At 40.1% G+C, this 27,288-nt stretch overlaps 2 protein-coding genes across 2 annotated transcripts in view; one reads left to right on the forward strand and one right to left on the reverse strand.

Annotated features, from left to right (window-relative positions):
- The window catches only part of fbn2b (fibrillin 2b), a 51,157-nt gene extending 30,870 nt beyond the window's left edge, over positions 1 to 20,287 (forward strand). Inside the window, exons 10-65 of the mRNA XM_033965778.2 lie at positions 2,793 to 2,945; positions 3,638 to 3,871; positions 3,953 to 4,096; positions 4,542 to 4,661; positions 4,856 to 4,981; positions 5,074 to 5,196; positions 5,432 to 5,707; positions 5,780 to 5,833; positions 5,917 to 6,042; positions 6,380 to 6,505; positions 6,721 to 6,840; positions 7,265 to 7,402; positions 7,515 to 7,565; positions 7,703 to 7,828; positions 7,920 to 8,147; positions 8,232 to 8,357; positions 8,442 to 8,570; positions 8,650 to 8,775; positions 8,857 to 8,982; positions 9,082 to 9,204; positions 9,303 to 9,428; positions 9,500 to 9,625; positions 9,928 to 10,050; positions 10,133 to 10,255; positions 10,333 to 10,458; positions 10,546 to 10,668; positions 10,819 to 10,941; positions 11,050 to 11,211; positions 11,293 to 11,361; positions 11,437 to 11,562; positions 11,645 to 11,770; positions 11,845 to 11,994; positions 12,086 to 12,157; positions 12,230 to 12,355; positions 12,731 to 12,856; positions 13,029 to 13,154; positions 13,232 to 13,348; positions 13,691 to 13,819; positions 13,900 to 14,019; positions 14,106 to 14,231; positions 14,324 to 14,476; positions 14,561 to 14,626; positions 14,800 to 14,925; positions 15,166 to 15,285; positions 15,354 to 15,476; positions 15,568 to 15,699; positions 15,776 to 15,901; positions 16,033 to 16,239; positions 16,310 to 16,435; positions 16,518 to 16,640; positions 16,766 to 16,882; positions 17,155 to 17,283; positions 17,359 to 17,478; positions 17,557 to 17,788; positions 17,879 to 18,032; positions 18,109 to 20,287. Of these exons, the coding sequence (XP_033821669.1) occupies positions 2,793 to 2,945; positions 3,638 to 3,871; positions 3,953 to 4,096; positions 4,542 to 4,661; positions 4,856 to 4,981; positions 5,074 to 5,196; positions 5,432 to 5,707; positions 5,780 to 5,833; positions 5,917 to 6,042; positions 6,380 to 6,505; positions 6,721 to 6,840; positions 7,265 to 7,402; positions 7,515 to 7,565; positions 7,703 to 7,828; positions 7,920 to 8,147; positions 8,232 to 8,357; positions 8,442 to 8,570; positions 8,650 to 8,775; positions 8,857 to 8,982; positions 9,082 to 9,204; positions 9,303 to 9,428; positions 9,500 to 9,625; positions 9,928 to 10,050; positions 10,133 to 10,255; positions 10,333 to 10,458; positions 10,546 to 10,668; positions 10,819 to 10,941; positions 11,050 to 11,211; positions 11,293 to 11,361; positions 11,437 to 11,562; positions 11,645 to 11,770; positions 11,845 to 11,994; positions 12,086 to 12,157; positions 12,230 to 12,355; positions 12,731 to 12,856; positions 13,029 to 13,154; positions 13,232 to 13,348; positions 13,691 to 13,819; positions 13,900 to 14,019; positions 14,106 to 14,231; positions 14,324 to 14,476; positions 14,561 to 14,626; positions 14,800 to 14,925; positions 15,166 to 15,285; positions 15,354 to 15,476; positions 15,568 to 15,699; positions 15,776 to 15,901; positions 16,033 to 16,239; positions 16,310 to 16,435; positions 16,518 to 16,640; positions 16,766 to 16,882; positions 17,155 to 17,283; positions 17,359 to 17,478; positions 17,557 to 17,788; positions 17,879 to 18,032; positions 18,109 to 18,486 (7,652 nt within the window). The 3' untranslated portion in view covers positions 18,487 to 20,287. The remainder of the gene's footprint in view (positions 1 to 2,792; positions 2,946 to 3,637; positions 3,872 to 3,952; positions 4,097 to 4,541; positions 4,662 to 4,855; positions 4,982 to 5,073; positions 5,197 to 5,431; positions 5,708 to 5,779; positions 5,834 to 5,916; positions 6,043 to 6,379; positions 6,506 to 6,720; positions 6,841 to 7,264; positions 7,403 to 7,514; positions 7,566 to 7,702; positions 7,829 to 7,919; positions 8,148 to 8,231; positions 8,358 to 8,441; positions 8,571 to 8,649; positions 8,776 to 8,856; positions 8,983 to 9,081; positions 9,205 to 9,302; positions 9,429 to 9,499; positions 9,626 to 9,927; positions 10,051 to 10,132; positions 10,256 to 10,332; positions 10,459 to 10,545; positions 10,669 to 10,818; positions 10,942 to 11,049; positions 11,212 to 11,292; positions 11,362 to 11,436; positions 11,563 to 11,644; positions 11,771 to 11,844; positions 11,995 to 12,085; positions 12,158 to 12,229; positions 12,356 to 12,730; positions 12,857 to 13,028; positions 13,155 to 13,231; positions 13,349 to 13,690; positions 13,820 to 13,899; positions 14,020 to 14,105; positions 14,232 to 14,323; positions 14,477 to 14,560; positions 14,627 to 14,799; positions 14,926 to 15,165; positions 15,286 to 15,353; positions 15,477 to 15,567; positions 15,700 to 15,775; positions 15,902 to 16,032; positions 16,240 to 16,309; positions 16,436 to 16,517; positions 16,641 to 16,765; positions 16,883 to 17,154; positions 17,284 to 17,358; positions 17,479 to 17,556; positions 17,789 to 17,878; positions 18,033 to 18,108) is intronic.
- Positions 20,288 to 20,512: 225 nt separating this feature from the next.
- LOC117370415 (cortexin-1-like) lies at positions 20,513 to 21,609 on the reverse strand. Its single transcript, XM_033965867.2, has one exon. It carries the CDS (start codon positions 21,567 to 21,569, stop codon positions 21,189 to 21,191), a length of 381 nt encoding a protein of 126 aa, XP_033821758.1. The 5' UTR covers positions 21,570 to 21,609; the 3' UTR covers positions 20,513 to 21,188.
- Positions 21,610 to 27,288: the final 5,679 nt, after the last annotated feature.

The following is a 27,288-nucleotide window of genomic DNA, read 5'->3' on the forward strand; positions in this document are numbered from 1 at the left end:
TGTCATGTGGTCGCTTGTTTAGCTTCGAGTCACACACATGGAGCTGCTTAAGAAGAAGCACAGAGCAAGGGCAGGCGAGACAAAAACAAAGATTGAAGCCAAGGTGATCCTAAATGTGGAACACCCCTTTAGCATGGAATAAGTGTGTTGTTCTGACCCAACAAATGCATTTTTTTGTATTATATTTAATACTGTACATGTACTAAACATATAAAAAAAAAATTATTTACTTCTAAAAAAAATATAAAACTGTATCTACATTTTAATTGAAATAGATACCGTATAGGTAGAAGAAGCTGAAGAAGCTGAAACTTAAATTGAAGAATGTGGTAAAATACCATAGCTCCAACTTGTTTTTAGTTAAAGGGCCCATATTACGCTATTTTCTGATCTATGTCATAATGTTGTTTCCAAATCAAAAACATACCTTGAGTTGTGTTTTGTTTCATTCACATATGTTTAACACAGAAATCCTGCACATTTAAGCAGATTACACTCCACCTGTTCCACCTTCTGATGCCATGTGGTAACACAGGAAGTGCTCCACTGTGCTCCATACATCTTCACTAGAATCATTTGGATACTTTCAGACCTGGAATTGTCAGTCTTTACTCTACAAAGGGTAAAGGTACATTAACTTCATGAAAACTACCACTACATGACATCACAAGGTGGAACAGAGCATTTTGAGCTTTGGAGATGTGGACAGACATAATAAAAGGTTACTCATACATGTGTGAATGAAACAAATCATAATTCTGGGCATGTTTTTGAGAAGGTAACAACATTACAACATGGTTCACAAGGATCAGTTTTGTGTAATATAGGACCTTTAAACATTTTGAAACTTTTTGAAAGCCCATTATAATTTTCTTGGAGGTATTAAAGAATACCAGTTGAAGATCGAGGAAAAATATCTGAATAGTACCTAAAAGCTCACTTGTAAATCTCATATAAAGCAAATTGTGTGGTGAAAGATTTGACCTATTTTGTCTTCATAGACCCATGTGGAGTTGTTGACATAAGTTATGGATTTATTCAGCCCAAAGTAAAACTGCAGTTGTTTTGGCATGTTTCTGCTCTATGAGACATTACATACTCCCACATGTTTGTTTTTATGTGTGTCCATATTTTTCCTTATTTGTCTCAGGTGATGTACTGCCTGCCTTCATGCAACAAACCTAAACTAAATTATCTTTAGAACAGTGCTGCTTAGTGATGTCCTACTAAAATGTACTAAAAGTCTTTGCTTAAATTGGAGTCTTGGACTCTTTCCATTGAGATTCTGTCACATCTGTTTCTGTTGTTTTTTCCAGTGGTGCATTTTTGCGCATCATTTCTGTCATTTCCTCTTAGCCATAGTTTGTTGCTTCAATTGACATCTGGATCTTCCTTTTTCATTTTGTCAAAAGTAGTTCCAAGTTGGTCAGAATATCTACATTTTTATCTGTCTCTCAGGTCATTTCACATTTTGCAAAGGGAAGACCATGCAAAACCAGATTTAGAAGAAAGCATAAATTCTTAGAAGCTTGGAACGCTGCTGGTGTGAATATCTGTGCTCAAGAGACAAGAGTTGTTGGGGGTTGTCACGGTAATAGGAGCATAGTGCCTCGTCACACTGTGAAACACAGACCTGTCCAGTGAGCTAGTCTGTAAAAACACCTACCCAAATGAAAGCATATGCTGCTGAACTGAAGCAACACTAGCACTCGAGTCCAAGTCTGGATCCAATTTAAGTCATCATCATTCTCATCAGCAACCACCCTCCTCCCCACCTCCTCCTCAGCTCTCTGTGCCTCCAGCCTGGCTTGTTCCTATGGGATGTATTTAGGCTGCACTCCCTGTATTATATGTGAATAGAAAGGCTATGTGCATTTTGTACTGTATTTGTTCCCAGACGTAGTGAAATGCCTCGTGTTGTTTTTAATTGGCAGGAATTGCTCCAGATGGAACTGATTAATTCCAGACTGCAGTCTCATTAGTGAGATAATCGACTTGTACCCTCCCACCCAGAAGCCCAATTCATTTCTTTTCTTTTTCTAGTAAATGCTGTACACACTTGTACATTGCGGATTCAACCAGCTCATAACGGATCTCCTCCACCTTTTCCCAAAGACCCATGGCTTCTTACATACTCCCTTTGAATGCTACCCCCAGCTCCTGGCCCATTGACCTCTGCCCAGCAATGGGTCAATAGAACAAACAAGGGCCCTTTTTAGAAGCCTTAAGATATTTACAGTGAGCCGAGACCCCAGGCAACCTTTCTCACTGACAACTCATAAAGCAGCTTCCTCTGTGTTAGCGACCATCTTTTAAGCCACACAGGGGACCAGCACCTTTACACTCACCACCATTTCCTATGAGAACAGTTGTTTCCTTAAAGAATGAAGTTACAGTCCTTTTTACCACAGTAAACCACAAGACAGTAGTTAGACAGTAGGAATATGTAAAATAAGGTCTCCTCTTTGGCCGTCTAACTGATGTTTTTTGAGTATATCTGTGTGTCAGCAGCTCTGGTAAAAAAAAATAAAAATAAATAAATAAATAAATAATAATAATGATAGGTGTGTTTCTTGACATTCATGGTTGCCTTGCAACAATAAACATGTACAGAACATATAAAACATACAGTTAAAGGCATACAGTTAAAAAGACAGCTATGTTCTGGTCATATGATGGAGGGAATGGGCCAGTCTAAAAATGACTAGCCATTACCCAAGTAGCCAGAATAGTCTTCAAACAATTGTAAAGCAGTGACTTAATGTTACTAACTCTTAACATTTGCTTCACAGATCAACGTGTTGGCACTTGTTTTTCTGCCTTGGCAAATGGCCGCTGTGCTGCAGAGTTGACGGGACAGTACACCAAAATGCAGTGCTGCTGTGACTCGGGGCGCTGCTGGGCTTTGGGCGCCATCCCGGAGATGTGTCCTGTCCGCGGCTCTGGTGAGTAAAACAAATACAGAAGAATGTGAGACAGAGCCAAAACCTCTGTCAGTAACGACCAACAGCATCTGTGAAAAATCATCCCAGACGACATGAACTCCATTTTTAACCATAATCCTCTTTGTTGTAATAAACACGCTGGTTAACATTTGACATGCGATTTAGCAGTAAATAAAGCCTGTGTAAATGGATGTGCCATGTAACAGAAATGAAAAGCTTCATGAGTGATTTCATTAGATTATGTCATGATTAAGCATGTGACAGAAGTGCACAAATGATATCATGGACATTCAATCAAATGCAGCCATTGTTTACTCTCTACACTAAAACTGTTGCTATTAATATTATGGGTTTTCTGTATGAAACTAAAGGACATGTAATAATGATTAAGGGTAATTTTAACAAATTAAATAAAATTAAACTTTTATGTTTCGCATAACCTACTATTTGGGTTGATACAGGTTGATTTGAGTTTGTTCTAAGCTAATCAAGATTACAGTTTTTAAAACTTGTCCAGTTAGTATTTGTACACGTAACAAGTCAAACGATAATAAATAATCATAAAATATATTTCACTAATTGATGTATTTGCTGAAATATCCCTTACCAAGATCTCATGGTTACATGTGATTATAACACTGTACATAGTCATAATTAGTGTCAAATGTGATTCTGTATGTTATCGTGTGTAGATGAGTTTAGGCGCCTGTGCATTGTGGGCGTTCCTCAAGGCCACGGTCTCCCTCACGTCTACCCCAATGGACATTTCCCCAACACCAACGGCAACGGCTTTCACTATGGTTACAAGTTCCCCAGCCTGCCCAATGGTAATGGCGGCAATGGCGGGGGAGGAGGCTTCGGAGGGAACGGAGGTGGATTCAATGGGAATGGAGGCAATGGAGGAGGTCTAAACCACCAGCAAATTGGTTAGTCTCTGCTACCTAAGTAAATAAGTTGGCCACAATTTAGAGTTTATGTTGTGGTTAAATTGAAACTTTTATTTGCAGGAACTGTCTCTGTGAATGACACTGTTGATGTTTGCAAGCACTTTACAAATCTGTGTTTGAATGGACGCTGTATCCCCACTCTGAACAGCTATCGCTGTGAATGCAACATGGGTTACAAGCAGGACATACGTGGGGAGTGTATTGGTAAGACACATTTTCTACTGTACAATAATTACTACTATAAAATTTGAATAATTATATAATAATAATTTAAGTGAGTTTGTATTAAATTTTCGTGTTGTCAAGGTACTAAAAAAATCTATATTCAAATTCAGTTCTGAGGAAAAAGTTTGATGCTCCATACCTATTTCAGTAACACAATAATGATAAAAAAAAAACCCCACTCTTTTTCAGACATTAGAATATGATGTTCAACTGAAAATAATAGTTGTTTCTTTTAATGTTATCATATGGTCTTGTTACTTCTGATACAGATCAAGACCATTTTAAATTAATTCAGCAAATGTCCAACTTTTCATCTTTGATTACCTGCACTGCACTGCCATCTTCTGTCCTTTCAGTGGAATTGTTAATAGTTATAATGCAGGGCAAAACTGATATTATTATTTTTTCATTTTTACTTGTCCAGATGTGGATGAATGTGTGAGTAACCCTTGTATCAATGGAGACTGTGCCAACACACCTGGGTCTTATCACTGCAAGTGTCACGAAGGTTACCAGGGGACCCCCACTAAACAAGCCTGCATCGGTATGTCTGATTATGCTTTTATAGGCCATTATTGCTGTAATGCAACCTCATGTGGTTTTTATATAAATAAACAGCATTCATCTTAATGACAGGGTTTAATGACATTCAATGTGGGATGTTCCTATTGTTTATTTGGCCTAAGGATTATAAACCAGTTATCTTAATTGTGTCTCCTCTTGCTCCCCTGGCTGTAGACATTGATGAATGTATTGTGAACGGAGTGATGTGCCGCAATGGTCGCTGTGTCAACACTGAGGGAAGTTTTCAGTGCATCTGCAATGCTGGCTTTGAGCTGACCCCTGATGGAAAGAACTGCATTGGTAAAAAATAAAATAAAAAATGACACTAAAAATAACTAACCCTAACTTTTATTGAAGCTGCTTGACTCATGATGTGATGTGACTTCTTCCAGATCACGATGAATGTGCAACCACCAACATGTGTCTCAATGGAATGTGCATTAATGAAGATGGGAGCTTTAAGTGTATTTGCAAACCTGGTTTTGCCCTGGCACCTAATGGACGCTATTGTACTGGTATGTCAGGCATAAAAAATCAAATTATATTGTACACTAAAATATGCAAATGTATTCATGGGTTTCAGCTTCCTGTTTCTAGGCACCATTTTGAGCACTTTTCACCATGCTAAATATGTAATGTTTAATTTTGAATTATTAATTACTATGAAAAGTGTGCTAATTTTTAATCACTCTAATAACCCATGAATAGGTAGTGTACACATTTGGAAAACATAGTATTTATTTTTCACAGATATTGATGAATGCCAGACTCCAGGCATCTGTATGAATGGACGGTGTATAAACTCGGAGGGATCGTTCCGCTGTGAGTGCCCACCCGGTTTGGCCATTGACGTTGATGGTAGGGTTTGCGTGGACACTCACATGAGGACCACCTGTTATGGCGCTATCAAAATGGGCACCTGCTCACGCCCTTTTCCTGGAGCTGTAACCAAATCTGAGTGCTGCTGTGCCAATCCTGAACATGGCTTTGGTGAACCATGCCATCCCTGTCCTTCTAGAAACTCAGGTACAAAGTGAATAAATTAATGGACTTGTCTATTTATAATAATAATGATTAATGATTATTATTGTTTTATAGCTGAATTCCAGGCTGTATGTAGCAGTGGCATCGGTATAACAGCTGATGGCAGAGGTGAGCAGTATTTTGAATTATATGGAGTAAAAAGTAACAATTCATGAATCAATTCTGAATTTTAACCTGTATCTTTTTAATAGATATCAATGAGTGTGCCCTGGATCCAGATATTTGTCAAAATGGGATCTGTGAGAATCTGAGAGGAAGTTATCGCTGCATCTGCAACATTGGTTATGAATCTGACACTAGCGGCAAAAACTGCGTTGGTAAGTTAAGTTTAAATGAATAGGGTGGGGCTGTGTTATGTTTTTGTACTGTTGGTCCAAACTAGGGCCGCAAGATATATCACTATCAAACTGAAATCACAATTTGTATAGTGACAATTAGTAAATCACAAGGACTGCAAAATATTGTCCCTTGCAAAGAAATTACCTCGTCTTATTTGTACACTGTAGTTTAGACCTCTACAAACATGTTCTGAAATGCATGGGATTGTTGTATTACTTTAGCAGGTCAGATTTCGTTTCTCTGTAATGTTTAATGCCCTTTTTATATGCATTTTTATTATCTGCGTTGACGAGAGAATGTTTTTGTTTACTTCAGATATAAATGAGTGTCTGGTGAACCGGCTTCTATGTGACAATGGCTTGTGCAGAAACACTCCTGGCTCCTACACCTGCTCCTGTCCTAAAGGCTTTGTCTTCAAACCAGACTCCGAGACCTGTGAAGGTGAGTGAATCATGGACAGATAAATTGACATGCAGCTCTGCGTTATATCATTTTTACCTACAATCAAGAACATTAAAGGGTTATTTGTACCAGATGTGTTGTCTTGAATTCCAAGTAAACCGAATTCCCCTCATAGAGAAACAGAATAAATGTACTCATCACCCCCAGAGGGAATGGTAATTCTCAGCCCTGACCTTACATGTGCTCTGTTTCAGATATCAATGAGTGTGAGTCCAGCCCATGCATCAATGGAGTGTGTCGTAACGTGGCCGGGTCCTTCAACTGTGAGTGCTCTCACGGCAGCAAGCTGGACTCCACCAACACCATCTGCGTGGGTAAGAACTGTCTTTACTTTGGATCAAATCTCTAAATAACTTAAGTACATAAATCTTTGGGATGATTAAGTTTATAGAGGGCGTTGCATTTTAGGTATTTGGCTCTCATTATCATTGGATAAGCATTTTATTAGATATAAATGTATATATTTAAAATAGATTTAGTTTAGAGTAGGAAGATTGAGATCTTATGTTTCTAGTTTCATACTGATGTAGTGAGAGTTACAGTTTCACTTTTTGGCTTGGTTTCTTTTCATTATAAAACCTGACACATGAAATTTGCAGTGAAGAGATGACTAATTCTATTCAGGTAATGACCCTTAATATGATATTGAGCATATAAAAGTTTTCTTTTCTCTTCTCCAAGGTTTATAAAAGGCGTTTGTTTCATAATTGAAATTTGCATTATTTATGTCACTTACAGACAGTATGAAGAGCACTTGCTGGCTAACCATTCAGGACAACCGCTGCGAAGTCAACATCAACGGAGCCACACTCAAGTCTGAGTGCTGTTCTACTCTGGGAGCGGCCTGGGGCAGCCCTTGTGAACCATGTGAAATAGGTCAGTTTGCTTTACACAATCATCACTTGTATTTTATATTCACAGTAACTTGATGTGTTACTCTAAATGCATGTGTGTGTTAAATAATGATTTTGTTTTATTAATCTTATAGATACAGCCTGTTCTCGTGGATTTGCTCGCATGAAAGGTGTTATTTGTGAAGGTAAGCCATTTACTTTCTGCCCTTCATACTGTAAATGTAATAGAACAATATAAAATAATTCTGGCATATATCCAATTAAAACCACATAGAAAATGTACATGTTTAACCTCGTGATCTAAATGCATTGCTCCCTTTAGACATTAATGAGTGTGAGGTATTCCCTGGAGTGTGCACAAATGGCCGCTGTGTGAACACTCAGGGCTCGTTCCGCTGTGAGTGTCCCGAGGGCCGCACTCTGGATGGGACCGGACGCACCTGTGTGGGTAAGGCCCCTATAAAATGACAAATAGACCCTCCTGATACATCTATATAAGTTTATGGGACTCAGCGAATTATGTTTTGTGATTCTTTCAGACATGCGATCCGAGCAATGCTACATGAAGTGGCATGAGGATGAATGTGGGGCCCCGCTACCTGGACGATACCGCATTGACATGTGTTGCTGTTTGGTGGGCGCTGCCTGGGGTATCGACTGTGAGGAGTGCCCCAAAGAGGACACCCCCGAATTCAACGCTATCTGTCCCAGAGGCCGCGGCTTTGCCAACCGAGGAGACATTCTCACAGGCAGATCCTTCTACAAAGGTATATTACCTTGAAATTAGACAATTATACCACAAAAATATAGTATTTCATAGTTGTCTAATATAATATGGGTATTATCCTCAGATGTGAATGAGTGTAAGGTGTTCAATGGTATATGCACTCACGGGACTTGCCGTAACACCATTGGCAGTTTTAAATGTCGCTGCAACAGTGGGTTTGCCCTGACTGCTGAGGAAAGGAACTGCACAGGTACAGTTTGGAAGCTCATACAACATTACAACAGCATTGTTGTACTTTGTCAAATGCCCCAAAAATAATCACAATTTTTGTCAGACATTGATGAGTGCCGCATCTCTCCTGACCTGTGTGGACATGGAACATGTGTCAACACACCTGGCAGTTTTGAGTGTGAATGTTTTGAGGGCTACGAGAGTGGATTCATGATGATGAAAAACTGCATGGGTGAGTCACAAGTCTGAATAGATATTCCTTATATGATCATTTCTCTAGTGATTTTCTGACTTCTTTTGTTTTCCTGCAGACATTGATGAATGTGAGAGGAATCCTCTGTTGTGCCGTGGAGGAACCTGCCTCAACACAGATGGAAGTTATGAGTGTGAATGTCCCTCTGGATACACACTCAGCAGCGATGGCTCTGCCTGTGAAGGTCAGACACATACTGTATAACTGTATAACTTTACTATTCTCTTTTATAGTAATTCAATAACATTTGAATCTTGTTTTTCAGATTTAAATGAATGTGAACTTAGTGAGAACCTGTGCAGAAATGGCCAGTGTGTGAACATGCCAGGAACATACCAGTGTTCATGTGAGACAGGTTACCAGGCTACACCAGACAGACAGAGCTGTGTTGGTGAGTTTGGTTTTCTGTTTCAACATAATCAGCCCAAACAACTCCAACACTTTAACTATTGTTGTTGTCTTTGTCTTACTCTTTGTATTTTTTTCACAGATATTGATGAGTGCACTATTATGAATGGAGGCTGTGAAACTCACTGTACAAACTCAGAGGGCAGCTATGAGTGCAGCTGCAGTGAGGGCTACGCTCTAATGCCTGACCTCAGGACCTGTGCAGGTAATACATGAGCTCTTTGTAAATATAACTCTTTGAGTTATATTTGCGTATTGTGTTGTTGTTGTTGTTGTTGACTGGACTGTTTTCTCTTGTTTTAGATATTGATGAATGCGAAGAGTCACCTGACATTTGTGATGGAGGCCAATGTACCAATATTCCTGGTGAATATCGGTGTTTGTGTTATGACGGCTTCATGGCTTCAATGGACATGAGGACCTGTATCGGTAAGAAATCATCCAGTGTTACTTTTTTCATCCATCAGTTTTTTCTAAACAATGATTGTACTTTTTTATAGACGTAAATGAGTGTGACCTGAACCCAAACATCTGTCTCCACGGTGATTGTGAGAACACTAAAGGCTCTTTCATCTGCCACTGTCAGCTGGGATACTTTGTTAAGAAGGGATCCACCGGCTGCACAGGTACATATAGACTTCAATGTTGTAATGTATTGTAGGGGCTGGTGTATGTATCTATATTTCAGAGTTGAGCAAGTGAATTCATGCATACAGTATTTTAGAGACAGTTATCATTTATTTATAAGTATGAAGACCAGGCTGGCTTGTCTTAGTGCAAAGAGAGTTACCATTTCTGTGATGAAATAAGGGACGTACAGAAGCCATGTGTGCATGAAACAATATTAATACAAGTACAATATTTAATGTCTGTATGGTTTAAATATATATTATTTTGCAAAAGTCATTAAGTCATTCCTTATCAACAGACGTGGATGAGTGTGAGATTGGAGCCCATAACTGTGACATGCATGCTGCCTGTATCAATGTACCTGGGAGCTTCAAATGTCGCTGCAGAGATGGCTGGATCGGAGATGGCATCAAGTGTATTGGTTAGTGAGAAAAGAAGTCTGTATTCTCTTTTTAGTAATTGTTTAGTGTTTTTATTCATGTATATCCCCTTACTGTATGCAGACCAGGATGAGTGCTCTGCAGAGGACCACAACTGTAACATCAACGCAGACTGTGTCAACACACCAGGCTCTTACAGGTGCACATGCAAAGAAGGCTTCAACGGGGATGGATTTTCATGCTCCGGTAAAGTCACTTTCAAAAACATTGTGAAAGAATTTTATTTGTTTATGAACCTCACGAGATTGTTTCTTCTGTTTCAGACATGGACGAGTGTGCGGATAATGTGAACTTGTGTGAGAATGGCCAGTGCCTGAATGCTCCGGGAGGATACCGCTGTGAGTGTGAGATGGGCTTCACACCAACAGAGGATAACAAGGCCTGCCAAGGTACTGCACACTCACTTTTTTAACATGTGTACAATGTGCAAAAACAATATGTAATACATGTGCTGTTATGTGTCCTCTTGTTCACAGATATCGACGAGTGTAATTTCCAGAACATCTGTGTGTTTGGGACATGCCAGAATCTCCCAGGCATGTTTCGGTGCGTCTGTGATGATGGTTATGAGCTGGACCGTAGTGGAGGAAACTGCACTGGTGAGTGTCAGACTGCTGCATTCACAGCTCACATATTGAACAGACTGTCTAGTCCAGTGTCTCTAGGACATCTAGGACTTATAATTGTTGGCCACTGATTCAATACAAATAATATCTAAACATTGTTTTATTACATTACTCTGTCTGCAGACATCAATGAGTGTGCTGACCCTGTGAACTGCATCAATGGACTGTGCGTGAACACTCCAGGCAGCTACTTGTGTAACTGTCCTGCCGATTTTGAACTTAACCCTACTGGAGTTGGCTGTGTGGGTGAGTCACTGTAACAACTTTAACTAGTTCAGAATTTTTCTCATAAATCTTTAATTACTATTTTTTTTGCAATCTGTGCTGAATCACTAATCATGTAAATATTCCCAGATACTCGTGTTGGTAACTGCTTCCTTGACGTCCTGGCTCGAGGAGATGGGGGTATCTCGTGCAGTGCAGAGATTGGTGTGGGGGTGACCAGAGCTTCCTGCTGCTGCTCTTTGGGAGGAGCCTGGGGAAATCCATGTGAACTTTGCCCACCCTCCAACTCCAGTAAGGCCGCTGAACAGCTGCAAATACTATATATGAGAACATCAAGATTTTTATTTTAAAAATGTTTTTGTCTTTCTACAGCTGAATATAAGACTCTCTGCCCTGGTGGAGAGGGTTTCCGACCGAACCCCATCACTGTTATTCTTGAAGGTATTGAATTTATTATTGCTTTGCCAACAGAATTTACTTAAAATTTAGTTCTTGACTAACTTGTTTTTTCTGTAGATATTGATGAGTGCCAGGAGCTACCTGGTCTATGCCAGGGTGGGAACTGTGTGAACACATTTGGCAGCTTCCAGTGCGAGTGTCCTGCAGGTTACTACCTCAACGAAGAAACTCGTATCTGTGAGGGTAAGAGGCTTTCATGTAAAATAAATGTATTTAAAATGTATATAGTTACAAATATTTTGTCATTAATCAATATTCTTTTCAGATATTGATGAATGTACAACTCACATTGGCATCTGTGGGCCTGGTACTTGTTACAACACTCTGGGCAACTACACCTGTGTGTGCCCTCCAGAATACATGCAGGTTAATGGAGGAAACAACTGCATGGGTAAGTTGTGTTGTTGTGTTGCTATTGTGGACATATATTCCCTCTTTTCACTATGTTTTGCTTCTTTGTTTTAGACATGAGGAAGAGTGTCTGTTACCGTAACTTCAATGACACATGTGAAAATGAGCTGTCTTTTAACATGACAAAAAAGATGTGCTGCTGTGCCTACAATGTTGGAAAGGCCTGGAATAAACCCTGTGAAGCCTGCCCAACTCCCGCTACCAGTATGTGTTGTATCACCAAGACAACATCCAAAACTGTGATTGAAACTATTGAGTTTCACAGTTTCATTTACACTGCTTCTGTTCCTCTCAGATGAATACCAACTGCTGTGTGGAAACCAGGCACCCGGCTTCATCATTGACATCCACACGGGAAAACCTATTGGTAGGCATTTAACAAATTACCAGTGTTGTGTTCTATCAAGTTTCCTTTTTACAACTGTATTGTTTTATGCAGATATTGATGAGTGCAGGGAGATCCCTGGGATCTGTGCCAATGGTGTCTGTATCAACCAGATCGGCAGCTTCCGCTGTGAATGTCCAATGGGCTTCAGCTACAACAACATCCTGCTCATTTGTGAAGGTAAAAAAATCTTTATCCAACATAGAAACTCAGTTATAATATTGCATGCTTGACTCTGAAAATCATTATGTATGTTGTGAAACTCAGTGTCCAGCTAGGCAGTTTTACAAAGTGTCCACTCAGTGGAGCTAATTCTGCCTTTCCCTACGTGAGTTATGTCCTTGTAAAGATCAGTGTTGTGGCTCCAATTTGGAGCTGCTGCCAGGACCTTCAATCATTGTGAAAGTGCTAGTTACTGTCCTAAGTGTAGCACAGCCAAAATGGCCACGTTATGTTTTGCCTCCCACTGGCCACAAGCTGACGGCCCATTCACAGACGACAGTTTTAGAGCCTGTGATTGATTGGCTCTGTTTCTTTCCTCTTCCTGTTGTGCAGATATTGATGAGTGTAACAGTGGAGACAACCTGTGCCAGCGAAACGCCAACTGTATCAACATCCCAGGCAGCTACCGCTGTGAATGCTCACCAGGATTCAAGCTGTCTCCGAGCGGGGCCTGCATCGGTGAGTCCACTTTGCCTGACGAGCACTAATGGGGATTCCCTCTGAAACAATCATTAACACTGTTATACATGATGTATAGTATTCATACTCTCTTCTCACATGACATATGAAATTTTATATTGTTTAAAATAAAGAACACAATTAACATTGCTTTTTCTTTTTTAAAACTCAGATCGCAATGAATGCCAGGAAATCCCTAATGTCTGCAGCCATGGACAGTGCATTGACACTCAGGGAAGCTACCGCTGTCTGTGCCTCAATGGTTTCAAGGCAACTCTGGATCAAACCATGTGCATGGGTAAGAAACATTCTCCATTATGTACGTTATATTGTACACATTTGTGAAAGCGATTCAATGTACTGTTGTTGTTTCAGACATTGATGAGTGCGACAGACAGCCATGTGGAAATGGTACCTGTAAAAACACTGTGGGATCCTATAACTGTCTGTGTTTCCCCGGCTTTGAGCTCACACACAACAACGACTGCATGGGTATGCATCGATCACTTCTGACAAAGGTCAACTGTAGTTAGTGCGCCTTGAAAAGGTTGACGTATGCTGAAGAGTTATAATATTGTTAAAATATTATGGAAATACATTTTGCCCTTTCCTCATGAAATCTATTGGGCAAATATCAAACAGATGATTGACAAGGTACATTGATACATTTGTTACATCCATCTAACCTTTATATATCTATGACTGGGCCATAAAGAAATGGAAGAGAATCCTGTCTAAATACTAAAAATGCCTTTAGCAAAATGTTTTATAGTTGTGACTGTGTGTGATATCAACAACAGACTCAGGAATGACTATTTCCATATGATTTTGCAGACATTGATGAGTGTAGCGCTCTGCAGGGTCAAGTGTGCAGGAATGGGCATTGTATCAATGGCTTGGGCTCTTTCCAGTGTCTCTGTCTGGAAGGATATGAAAACACACCAGATGGAAAAAACTGTGTTGGTAAGAGAATATTTTATATTTAAAGCATTATGAACTTTTTCAGAGTTTTGGACAGACTTTAAGTGGCCATTTCTTTGCAGATATCAATGAATGTGTAAGTCTGCCAGGAACCTGCTCTCCAGGAACCTGTCAAAACCTGGATGGATCTTTCAGATGTATTTGTCCCCCTGGATATGAAGTTCAGAATGACCAGTGCATAGGTTGGAGTCCAAGTTTAAAAAAGTTTTAAATTTTGGGCCTTAAAACTAAGCACAAAATGTGCTATTTAAACCATTTCCGTCTGCAGATATTAATGAATGTGATGTCGAGCCCAACATCTGCCAGTTTGGCACATGTACCAACACTCCGGGCAGCTTCCAGTGCACATGCCAGCCAGGCTTTGTTCTGTCTGACAACAAACGCAGCTGCTACGGTAAGAGGACCTGTTGGTTTACATTAGGCTAATCAAGATAATGTAATGGGATCTTGAGAATAAGACCTGATTTATTGTTTCCAAAATTTCAGACACCAGAGAGAGTTTCTGCTTCACCAAGTTTGAGGCTGGAAAATGTTCAGTGCCCAAAGCTTTCAATACAACAAAGGCTAAATGCTGCTGCAGTAAGATGCCTGGTGAGGGCTGGGGGCTTCCCTGTGAGCTATGTCCTCAAGAGAACGAAGGTAAACACTATACACACCATAAGTTAATTAAACCCAACAAATTTATATAAATAATGATACTGACCTTTCTTGTTGCATCCCCAGCTGCTTTCAACACACTTTGTCCTTTTGGCCATGGTGCTTTGCCTGGACCAGGAAACACACGTAAAGGTCAGCACATCAACATATATATATATATATATATATATATATATATATATATATATATATATATATATATATATATATATATATATATATATATATATATATATATATATATATATATATATATATATAAACAAACCATTTCATTGTTGTGCTTCTGTATTTTATATCCACAGATATGAATGAGTGTCTGGAGAATCCAGGCATCTGTCAGAATGGTATCTGCATCAACACAGATGGTTCTTTCCGCTGTGAATGTCAATTTGGATACAATCTGGATTACACTGGAGTCAAATGTGTTGGTGAGTAGATCATCTACTGCGCAAGGTGTCAGATAACTACTTATGGTACAGCATATACTGTGATGTAAAGCATAATAGCGGTAGACACATTTTCCTCATACAAAAAATCAATAGTTCTAGATTTAATATTCTGCGTTGCATCTTGGTGTAATTTAGGTCAAACAGAAACTGCTAATAGCTACTTAAAGGCATGCATGTTTTATTGTAGCTGCTCTAACTGCCCCTGCTTGCCCCCTGCAGACACTGATGAGTGCTCTATTGGAAATCCTTGTGGAAACGGGACCTGCACCAATGTTATTGGTGGATTTGAGTGTGCTTGCAATGAGGGCTTTGAACCGGGCACTATGATGACCTGTGAAGGCAAGTATCAAAATCAAACTTGATGTATATGTTGAGATCAGTCTCACCTTATTCCTTCCTTATGTCAGATGTAAATGAATGCTCCGATAACCCACTGCTGTGCGCTTTCCGCTGTGTCAACACATTTGGTTCTTATGAATGTATGTGTCCATCTGGCTACGTCTTGAGAGATGACCATCGCATGTGCAGAGGTCAGCTAATCACATATGTATATGTATATATGTATATAATATTGTGTCTGGATCAAGTGACTTACCTGTTGGTTGTTTGCATCTTGAGCAGACCAGGATGAGTGTGCGGAGGGCTTGGATGACTGTAGCTCTAAGGGCATGATGTGTAAGAACCTAATCGGTACATTCATGTGCATCTGCCCTCCTGGCATGCAGCGGCGTCCAGATGGAGAGGGCTGCATGGGTGAGTGGAATTGACCCATTACATACTGCTATATACTACTATTCATTCATGCACATTGTTTATGTTTCAATGCCAGATTTGAACGAGTGCCGTGCCAAACCTGGCATCTGTAAGAATGGGAGATGTGTCAACACCGTGGGAAGTTACCGCTGTGAGTGCAATGATGGTTTTGAGCCCAGCTCCACAGGAACTGAGTGCATTGGTAAGATATTACCCCAATTTTAACAGGGAATATTTTTTATGCATTGTGTTTGTTTAGTTTCAGCTACTAAAAACAAACAAGCTAACTCCGAAAAGTAAAAGAAAAAAAAATGATGCCATTGTGTGTTTTAGACAACAGAAAAGGCTACTGTTACATGGAGGCCCTGCAGACCATGTGTCAGCAGTCATCCACAAACAGAAACAGTGTGACTAAGTCTGAGTGCTGCTGTAACGCCGGCAGAGGATGGGGCACTCAGTGTGAGCTCTGCCCACTCCCTGGCACTGTCCAGTACAAAAAGATGTGCCCTCTTGGACCAGGCTACACCACTGATGGGCGAGGTAATTTTACTTTCAGTAGTTTATAACAGTAATATCTGAACAATTCTCTAACTTACTTTCATACTCTCAGATATTAACGAGTGCCTAGTGATCCCAGACCTGTGTAAGAATGGTCAATGCATCAACACAATTGGATCCTTCAGATGTCACTGTAATATTGGTTACAAAGCAGACTTTACCACAACCTCCTGTGTTGGTGAGGATCCTTCTTTCCTGAAGATTCTTTAACACATTGAGTACTAGTATTGCTTGAGTTAAATTCCTGTTTCTATTTTCAGATATGGATGAGTGTGCTCTGTCTCCAAAGCCTTGTAACTTCCTGTGTAAGAACACTGAGGGCAGTTATTTGTGCTCCTGCCCCAGAGGGTACAGCCTGCAGCCAGATGGAAAGACATGTAAAGGTAAGTACTTGAAATAATAGCAGCAATAAATATATACTTATTTAGTGGTGTTTGCTTGTATTAAACATTTTAAATGAATCATTTTAACTACATTCACTCATATACTTCCATTGACCATGTCTCAGATCTGGATGAGTGCTCTACCAAGCAGCACAACTGTCAGTTCCTCTGTGTCAACACTATTGGAGGATTCACCTGCAAATGTCCTCCTGGCTTCAGTCAGCACCAGACTGCCTGCATTGGTGAGTGCTCAGTGGGAATTGAGCTAATTATCCCTGAACTGAGCTAATTGTTGTGGGAGTGCCAGGCAGATAACCTAGAAAGATATGAGATTTAAAGCATATTTGTCTTTTTAAGGGTTATACAACATATAACGTACAAAAATACAGAGAGAGAGAGAAGGAAGAGAGCAGCCTATTCTGCCTCTGTTACCAATAACTCATCCACAAGCAACAAAAAAGATGATCTCATATCATACATTTACAGAGCCCTTGACATTCTCTTCTTTGTGCAGATAATAATGAATGTGCAGCTCAAAGCAGTGTGTGTGGTTCCCGTGCCTCTTGTGTTAACACTCCTGGCAGTTTCAACTGTGAATGTGGCAAAGGATTCTCACTGGATAGCTCAGGAATCGAGTGTGAAGGTAAACAAAGAAAAAAGTCTTGAAACCTGTTTGTTGATGCCATTCCATTGGTAACTTTGTTGAAATTGTGCTCAGATGTGGATGAATGTGGCAGCAACCACCGCTGTCAACACGGCTGCCAAAACATGATGGGAGGATACCGCTGTGGCTGTCCTCAGGGATATGTACAGCACTACCAATGGAACCAATGTGTTGGTCAGTAAACATGTTCAGGTGGTTGAGGCAATTGACTTAACTGTTACCAATGAAACTAATAGCTTTTCCCCACTGTAGATGAAAACGAGTGCCAGGGAGGAACTGTGTGTGGTTCAGCCTCCTGTTATAACACATTAGGCAGCTACAAGTGTGTGTGTCCTTCTGGTTTTGACTTTGAGCAGCAAAGTGGTGGCTGCCAAGATGTGAATGAATGTAGCATGGGCAACAACCCTTGTAGTTATGGCTGCTCCAATACTGATGGAGGGTACTTGTGTGGATGCCCTGGTGGTTTCTACAGAGCTGGGCAAGGGTAAGGAAAACAGCAATGATTACCGTTTTAAGTTTTACTACTTCAGCTTTATTTGTATGTTATATTATCTGCTACTATTGTTCTTTCCAGTCATTGCATCTCAGGCACAGGATTCCCTGGGCAGCTTGCTGAGGGTGAAGAAGAAGACAGTCTGTCACCAGAGGCATGCTACGAGTGTAAGATTAATGGTGGAGCTAAGAATGGCCGACACAAGCGCAACACTGACAGCAATGAGCTCAATCAGGTTTGTGTTGAACTTGGCACATTTTATTCTTTGTATATTTCCTAGTTTTACAGAAAAAGTATTTTTTGTTCTTCAGGAGGATGCTGTGAGCATGGCCAGTGTGGACACTCAAGATATCATCCCCATGAATGTATCTTTGGCATCCCTGCTAAATAAAGAGCCTCTGTTGGAACTGCTTCCAGCACTGCAGCCCCTGGAGCATCATGTCCGCTACGTCATCACCCACGGCAACACCAACGAACACTTCCGTTTGCTGGAACGCCACGATGGGAAGAGTGTGCTCCGACTTGGCAAGAAGCTTCCTCCGGCTGGGTCCTACAGGCTGGACATCACCAGTCTGCGACTGTTCGGCCCACGCAGGCTACACCAGCTGGAGGAGCAGCATGACACTGACTACCTACAAGGGGAGATAGGAGATGCTCTGCGCATCAAGCTCCATATCCACCTGCACTGAGGTGCCCAGGACTGACTCCCTTCAGGACCAATACCACCATCAGGAGGGCTATATAAGACTGATTCAATCAGCCATCTACCACCACTCATGCAATTACAATTACTTATGTTTTTTGTTTTAATATACCCCCTCCAAATCTTCACTGAAAAAACTGAAGAGGTGACCAAGAGTGGTCAAGTGCTTGGACCATAACTCAACACAGTTTGTCTGTCCACCAGTACATACCCCCTTGTGTTACATCTGTCCTACAAATATAACACAAGAATTCACCAAAGGCCAGACCTTTCATTGTACATGATGTCTGCTGGGATATACATCACTTTACATTATGTATTGTAGTTAAACCTGGTGTACCTCCCTCCTGGTGGAGGGCCACGCTCACTATCAGTGGTCCAAGAACTTGTCTGCCTCAATGTCATCAGAAACACTGGGCAGGACATCAGCACAGGCTTCTCCTCTCAGTATTGTAGCATGTCATTTTATGTGTTGTTGAAATGTTAACACAAAGGACTGCAACATTTACATGACAATTCAGGTGTTTTCTACTTTAATATTCGTCTGTTTGTACATGGACATTACCCAATCCTTCATAACTCGTAGCTGTATTCTTCTGTGACGTGAGCAGGGATTAGTGTGAATCGTGTTGTGTGCTCTGCGACGCTGTGTTTAAACTCATAACTGAAGAAGGTGCTAGTGTGTCCCAGCAGAGCCATCAGCGGGTTATAGCTTTTAGGTTTTAAAAATATCTGACACCAGGTTGCATTTTGTATTTATCCTTTAAGGGATCAAGACTTAGGGTGCACTGATTCCAGGCCAAAGTGTTTGAGCTGCTCTGACTGGCACAGGCCTTGTTTACAACATACACATACAGTGACGTCCAGTCTTTAAGGTACATGTACGTGTAACATTACCTCAGCTAACCACAGGTAATGCATCACATTATACTCTCTGAGGGCATGCACAGGTGGACACCTAACCTCATCTGTCAGGTCATTTCTTGAGATTCTTCTCTCAAAGAGAAAAAAAGGTGCTAAATAAAACCTTTGACGCTGTACAAAGAAAAGTGCAGTCTTGAATCTGGATTGCAAAAGTGTTTTGTTACTTTTTGTTATTATGTGTCTGTTTTGTCTCAGTGCTGAAAACAATTATCAGAATTGCTTTTTGAAAATTAAATTGTATATTTTTTAAGGAAAATGTAGATTTTTTAAATGTTGAGGATGCCAAAATTCACTCAGAGATTTCTTGTTGACTGTTCTTTCCAGACCAAAAAGTGATGTTTTCACAATTTCATGTAAAACCACTGCTTCTTAAACCATCTGTATTATTAACATTCCTGTTATTGATTTGATATTTTTACTTTCTCATTTACAAAAGGAAACTTGACTGACTACAGCGAGAACCTCTGTTTCTAAGAACACTTTTGCTGCACTGTTTCACAGCCTTTCACAGACTTTATTCATTATATCCACTTTCTAACCTGGGAACCTTTGTATACTTGTATCTTTTACAATTTATTTTATTTGCCACTATTTTTTAAAAAGGCAGTTCTGCCTCAGTGCCACTCGAAACACTGTTGTCATTCAAATATCCAGATCATGTACTAATAACAAGACAAGAATGATCTCACAAAAATCTTCAGTGACAATCATTAAAGCACAACTTCCCAGGCAATAAAACAATCAGCCTTCATCTGTGCTTAGACCTAACCAAAAATGACTGCAGTCTGTAAAATAGGATTCAATGTTACTTTTGTCCAATGACGTAAATGAAAATAAAGTACTGTTGGTTCAATTTTTTTAAATGTTACTTTGGGTCTATTATGTCAAAATCATCAATTTATATTAAGTATTGCCACATGGGTACCAAGTGGGGTAAAAAATCCTTAATATTTTGGATAGTGGTAACAATAATACAAACATATTAATGATAAATATCTTTTTAATTCACACTGACTCCAGTCAGTTTATCAAAAGCAATAATCTTAAAAAAGTTACAAATCACATATAAGAGCAAATTCTGGCCTCCCTTGTGGCTGCATTACAAGCTCCAAAACCTACACACTATTAAAGGACAAAGACATAGCAAAACAGAGGCTCCGAAACTGGAGTTCAGGGTAGAAAAATAAAGCTTTGTTTTACAGAAAGGTTGCAATTTGCTTTGTTAGCAGCACACTTGATAGGCTGAATAAAGCAAGTTTACAACCATGTGACATAGACTCTACAAGAGATAACAGTAAGTTCAATATGGCTTATCAGTTTAGACACAGAGATACACAGACAAAATTAGATGAAAACAAACTACAAGCTCAAACAGTTGGAAGCATCTGAACACTTCAGTTAAATATAATATTCAAACGTGAGCGTCTGAGGTTTCTAATAAGCATTTAGCACATTTGTGTGTCCTATTATTTTAAAGGGGCAAAAAAGTCAGTAAGATGACCGCAGAAGAAGTGCAGGGCCAGAATGACACACTGTAGTTTATAAACTCATTTTGAATGTTGCCCTGATGTGGCATTTGGGTGTACTACATCTTTGTAAAGTTACAAGTTAAGGCAGCTTCATCAAAAAGCTCTGTCCATTGCAGAACTCTGTGGCTCTCTTAATTCCTATGTCTTTATAAATAAGTAATTTCCCCTGCAGTAAGACCTAAACTATTACCTAGTCAACCCTCAGAGTCAAAGAGTATTCATAAATGTGTCTATGTTACACAAGTGCATAATCAAACTGTCCCCTCTCCAGCCCCTCCTTGTGGTCAGTCCAGGATGATGCAGGCATGCGGCTGTAAGGGTCCAGCAGGATCCTGAAGCACCTGACCAGCAGGAAGATGAGGAACAGCATGAGAAGGCCTACGAAGGCCAAGGCCGTGCGCTGCTCATTGTCCACCCCGACCAGGGCTACTGGTGGGCTGCTGCTGCCCCCTCCAGAGCTGCCCCCCAAGGACGAGCTGGCTGGGGACAGCAGCAACTCATAGTCCAACGTGGGGGCATGGTTCATCCTCCACGGGGCCCTCAGGCACGGTCTGCACACTGACTGGAGTGTGGGAGTGTTCGGTGGGAGCGTGGGGAACAAGGAAAATGTGTTCATGAGATACTATTATTTTATCAAACCAAATTTGAGAAGTTAATCTTAAAATGGAAACAAAAACTATGGGATATTATGATATATTACAGGATTTATTTAATTAATTTAATTATGATGGTCAGTTTTACATATATAGGTCTGTGATGACAAGAGTGGACAGGCCTGCCCTTAATCTACCCTGACAATTTGACAGTCTCACCTCAATCTGTTGTTAAACATAGACAGTCTCTAGACTGATGAAGCTGGGTAACCCTGGGGTGCTTGTTATTTGGGGTATACAGGTCACACTGCCACACCAGGGATCATCTTCACTATGGACAGACAGGAGCAGAAAAAGCTCCTGCTGGGACAAACAAGTGTGTGATTGTGGCCAAGGCTGCTGCCCTCTACAGGGAGCTAATGGATCACAGATGGGTTTCAATCAGCAGAGCTGGTTCAGGGACATTGCATTTCCTGATTTGTATGTTACAAATAAATGTGTGAAAGAACCGGCAGCAGCAGCAAGTGTGTCCCTTCTGCCTGTACAAGCATAGGTCTGTGTGTGGATCACAAGGTCACCGAATCAATGACGGTGAATACAAAGCAGGGCATTACCTTGCTCTGGTCTCCTGTAAAACACATAAACTTTTACCTTTTTTATCTGGCAAGTTGAGGGTCAGAGCAGTCAAGTGCTTAAATGAGCCCTCTTTTCCACTGTCCTTTTGGGATGTTAAAACAATATCAGTTGACAAGTAACAAGATGAATAAAATGAGCGGGATATTCAAAAGAGGGCATTTCAGTGTTCATCATTTGGGCTGAGTTGTTAGTCAGAAGTAGTTTTTGTTGTAGAGATGGGAGAGCATCAGTCTGGCTGCAGCTTCCAATCCAGAAGATGTAGTACGTCGCAGCTCCAGTTAAATCAGCCCCTGAAAACACAAGCAAAACCTGATTAGTAATGGACTGCCCACTGTGATTTTGACACGAGCTTTACAACATACATTGACTGATATGTAACTTTTCTGGAGTCTGTTACATAGTGCACTTGTAAATTTCCACCATAAAAATATTTCACCTTCAGTATTAATTATCTGTAAAATGAACAATGATGACTTTAATAGTTCCTTCTTATGCCTTAACAAAAAATACAATCTCATGTTCAACAAGTATTTCCACATATTAATATCCACATAGAGTAACACATCTCCTGTAATGACTCTCAATTAGTAATCTGATTTTAACGTCATTACCAGCACATTAGAAGTAATGAATGTATCATTATAAACAGCTCTCTGCCATTACAGCTGTCAATCCATCAGAGCACTGTTACTGTTAGTGCTGTCTGTCCATCGTCTGACCCCTCACATGCCGAAAGGAAAGACAAGGAAATGATTGGGAAGCTCGTGAATAATCTACATTCACAGCTCATGTAGCGCCGGGTTACATTTCAAATCATCAAGGACACTGTACACAAAGCATTCTGGCGCAGTCATCCATCTGAGTGGAGCAGTCACTTACTGAGGGGTTACTTACAAACAAGGGTTCAGGCGAAGTTCAAAATGCAAATGTACAGATGAGGGTGGAAAAACAGCTTAATCAAAACAAAATGTAATTGCAAAATAGTGCACAATGTACTTCACAAAATACAAATAAAACAAGACAAGAGAGCATGAATTAAATACCACTAGTAGTAGAATAGAAACTAGGTGTCAAAGGCCAGCCTGAATAAGTGCATTTTTTAAGTAAATATAACCATATATAGCCTATCCTTGAGGCATTCTCCAGAAAGTAGCCTACCACAGTATAGAAACTAAGAGCATTGTTCTGGCTCCAACTACTGTTTTCTGCTTTACCACTGTCATATGTTTATCCTGTACAGTGTTTTGGAGTCACTTGGAGTTCAAAGTTTTCTGTCCACTGCTTCATCAGTATTGTCTCTTGGCACTGCAGTCAGACATAGCCTGGCAGAGCGATCACACACCTGGGAGCTGACACACACTCTCAGTGTGTGTTTGTGTATGTGTAGTGGGAATTCAAAAAATAGGTCAGTACCTTGAAACTTCTCAAGGACAGGGATTCAGCCGATACTGACACACATCACAAGAGACGAGAAGGATCTGTTAGATAACCTACCAGTAAGACACCTACAATTCCATCAAAAAATTGAATCTAAATTGTTGTTTTGATCATATGAAAAAGAGCTCTGACTGCTGCTTCTATTACTTCCATCAAGAATATATAATATCATTTAGCATTTAAAAATATATGAACATGCATTTTAATCACTATTGCCTGGCCCTATCTGTTTTATGACCACTGTGTATGTTACTTAGCTGTTGTGATGAAATCCTTTAGAGGTTTGTCTGTCAGCCCAGCAAATGTTTCCTTAACTACATTTGAACAATTAAATGATTTCAGACTGATTAGAAAGCTTGCTGAGTATACGCAATTCACTGCTTCAAGTCAAACTGGGAAAAGTCTCAGCAATCAATATCGCTTTTGTTGTTGTGGGGATATGCAACATTAATATCAAGTATATAGTCTATAATTAAAAAAAACCCAAATACATTTAAAGTCATTTACAAGTACATTTTAGCACATTCCTGTTAAAATATTGTCTGGATATTGTTATTGTGATACTGCAACAAACTACTGACACACCCACTGCTATTTGGCATCAACTTCCAAGGAGGATACCTGGTCTCTAAATCTTTTACAGAAACACAGAATTTGTTTCTCCAGATTATGGAATCGAATTATTAATCAACCTGATGATAGAGTTTTAAAAAAGGTCTTTGTATGGAGTAAGCCCAAGTCACCCTGGGCAGCAGAGCTACGGGCTGTTTTTGCTGAAGCACAACTTCAGTATGTATTTCATAATAATTTGTCATGTAGCATAAGCACAATAAGAACAAAACTGATGTCTAATTATGAAGAGCAGTGGCTGAATGGGATCTTGGCTAAACCCAAGTTGCGAACATACATTCAATTAAAAGATACGTTTAAGGCTGAGTTCTATGTCAGAGCAAATTTGAGTAGGAAGCAAAGATCATTGATGGCACAGTTACATACAGGGATCCTTTCCCTGGCTTTAGAAACTGGGAGATTCTCTCAAACCCCTGAAGAAGAAAGACTTTGTGGTTTATGTGAGTTGGGCGAAGTAGAAAGTGAAGCTCATTTTCTGTTGCATTGTCCATTTTATAATGAATTTAGAAATCCTTTATTTGTTGAAATGTTCACTCAATGTCCTGAAATGTTCTGGTGTGATGATGACAGCAAAATGAAGTGGTTGTTTAATTCTAATGTTTATAAGTTGGTTTTATTTTTATGTAAAGCCTGGAAGAAGCGGCAAATGAGTTTGTTTAAATGAGTTTATTGTTGTTTTGTTTTCTTTTTGTTTTTGTTTGTTGTATCACACACGTCTGGACTATTGTATTTTTGTTAATGGTGTCTTATAAGCCCATTTAAGGGCTCGGCATTCTTTGTATGCAAGACACAATAATAAACAAACTAAACTAAACTGTATCTCTCTGATCGTATCACTCCATTCAACCTGGCATTTCCTTAAAGCGCGGAGTGGCCCTGAGATGAAGGTTGCTCCCATCAATCTTCATCAAAAGCTCTTTAAATGGACAGAAACAGCAGGCATTCACACAAGATGGACCTCATTTACATCCACATACACAAAAGGACACGCATGAACACTGACCGATGTTTAAACCATGGTCATCACTCACACAGCCACTGGTCAGGATAATGTTGACAGAACTCATCAGGGTAAATGAAAGCAAGAGTTTCTTTTTCTCTGCACAGACTGTACTCCATCCACCCATCACTCAATAAACTATAGATACAATAAAATATAATTGAATTTGATTTTATAAGGGGAATCGACAGACAGCGAAATAGAAAATTGCATCCACATATTATCTGTGCTATTTGATTTGTTGGATGATGTTACCGAATGCATTACATTTTCTGGGAAGGTCAGTAATGGGTTAAAGGGGAAAATATAAGTTTCTGATGGGGGCATGTTATCATTGTGAGGTCTAAGGATACTATGGTTCTAACAGACTGCCACATCAGACCAGTTCTGATCATAATCTAATTTCTGGAGTGGTAAGATTACTTAAAGGTCACGTAGGTAATCAGGTATCTTTCCCCACACGTTTATGGGATTTAACAAGAAAAAGTATGCAAAAATGTGGCAACAAGATAAATGAAAGAAAACATTTTAAAGATCAAAATAGTTATTTTGAAATTCATTGCACTTCTAAAAGCAACAATTACTCAAAAAATGCATTGATTAACTGACATGGGCCATGCTTGATACATGTACATGAAAAGTCAGATCTAATTATTGGGATATGGGATTATTCTAGTTATTGGATTTTTACTGATCATGTAGTGAGTCTATATTTTACTTTTACTTTAGTATGCAGTCAATATGTTTCTATGCCTAAGTCCCTTCTATATCTTGTTAGCCAAATCGAAAATAAGGCTGAATCTAGTATTATGCCAATATGCCTATTCCCGAGTATGACACATGCTGTGTTTATTAACAGAATAAGGTATTATAAATGTTTTCTAATCTATTATTTTTCCCCCTTTGCCCACCAAAACCAGGTCACACAGCGTTTGTGCAGAGACAGCTTAGATTTGTCATTATTTATTGCCTGACTAAGGCCACTCTCTAAAAAGTAATTAGACTGCTGAAACCAAAAGAAAGGAAGAAAATCGAGGGGGAATGGAGGTAAAGGTCCTCCGTCTGAGACACAGCCTGCGCAGAATTGAATTAACCCCTTACAATTCACTACTTATAAAGATAAACTGAAGCTTGGGAAAAGGTAACATAGAACCTCACAGGTTCGAGTGCTTCAATACTAATGTGGTTTAAACAGAGTTTATGCTGCCAGTGCAGTGCATATATCTATTGGCTGTAAAGGAGTGGATAGCCTCAGTGAGGATATAGTGATGCCCATCATTAAGCCTTATTGATATTCAAGTGTTGACAGTTTCTCCATTCACAGCTGTGAACAGACAAATAAAGTTTATGATGTACAACATCAGCCTCGTTTCCATAGGGCCGGTACGGTGCAGACCCTAAGTGTTTCCACAACATAAAACCATCCCGCCCGCCTTCAGGGATCCATAGCGGCCTGCTGAAGCCACGGACACTACCATCCAAGTGGGTCTGGTGAGAAAAAGGTCAGGACCCGGAACCGGCTCGCGGGGGGTGAGGCTAGACACGCCTCCATCTCCATGCAGTCATTGGAGGACAAGCAGCATGCAAGTAATGGTGCACGCGTGGCAAAACATAAATCGTGAGAACCTTGTAAGGATAGACATTTCTTGGATAAACAATCATCAATAACGTGGTGAGGGATGTCTCATGACAGGGCAGTCACATATCACCATCTCGTACTGTGGTGTAGACCAAACTCTTGGGCTCAACGTGGCTCCAGTAACAGCAGTGTCCTTCTACGGACCTGCTTCTGACGCTTGAGGCTGGAAAACAGTGGCCTCTGTTCTGTTCATAAACAGCACCTTTGTGGCTGCTCATTGATGCTCCTTTAGCACCTATGTTACGTCATTGGGTGTGTCTTGATGGGTGTGTCTTGGTTGTTGTGTCTTGGTGCTTGTGTCTTGCTGGGTATGTCTCCTGTGTCACGCCCAAAGCGACCTGAGCCGATTGTAAAGGAAATGCTCCCTGCACCCATCCCCCTTAACTGGCCCACGCCAAAG

The sequence above is a fragment of the Periophthalmus magnuspinnatus genome, chromosome 4 (genome assembly GCF_009829125.3).
Source record: "Periophthalmus magnuspinnatus isolate fPerMag1 chromosome 4, fPerMag1.2.pri, whole genome shotgun sequence".
Classification (NCBI taxonomy): Eukaryota; Metazoa; Chordata; class Actinopteri; order Gobiiformes; family Gobiidae; genus Periophthalmus; species Periophthalmus magnuspinnatus.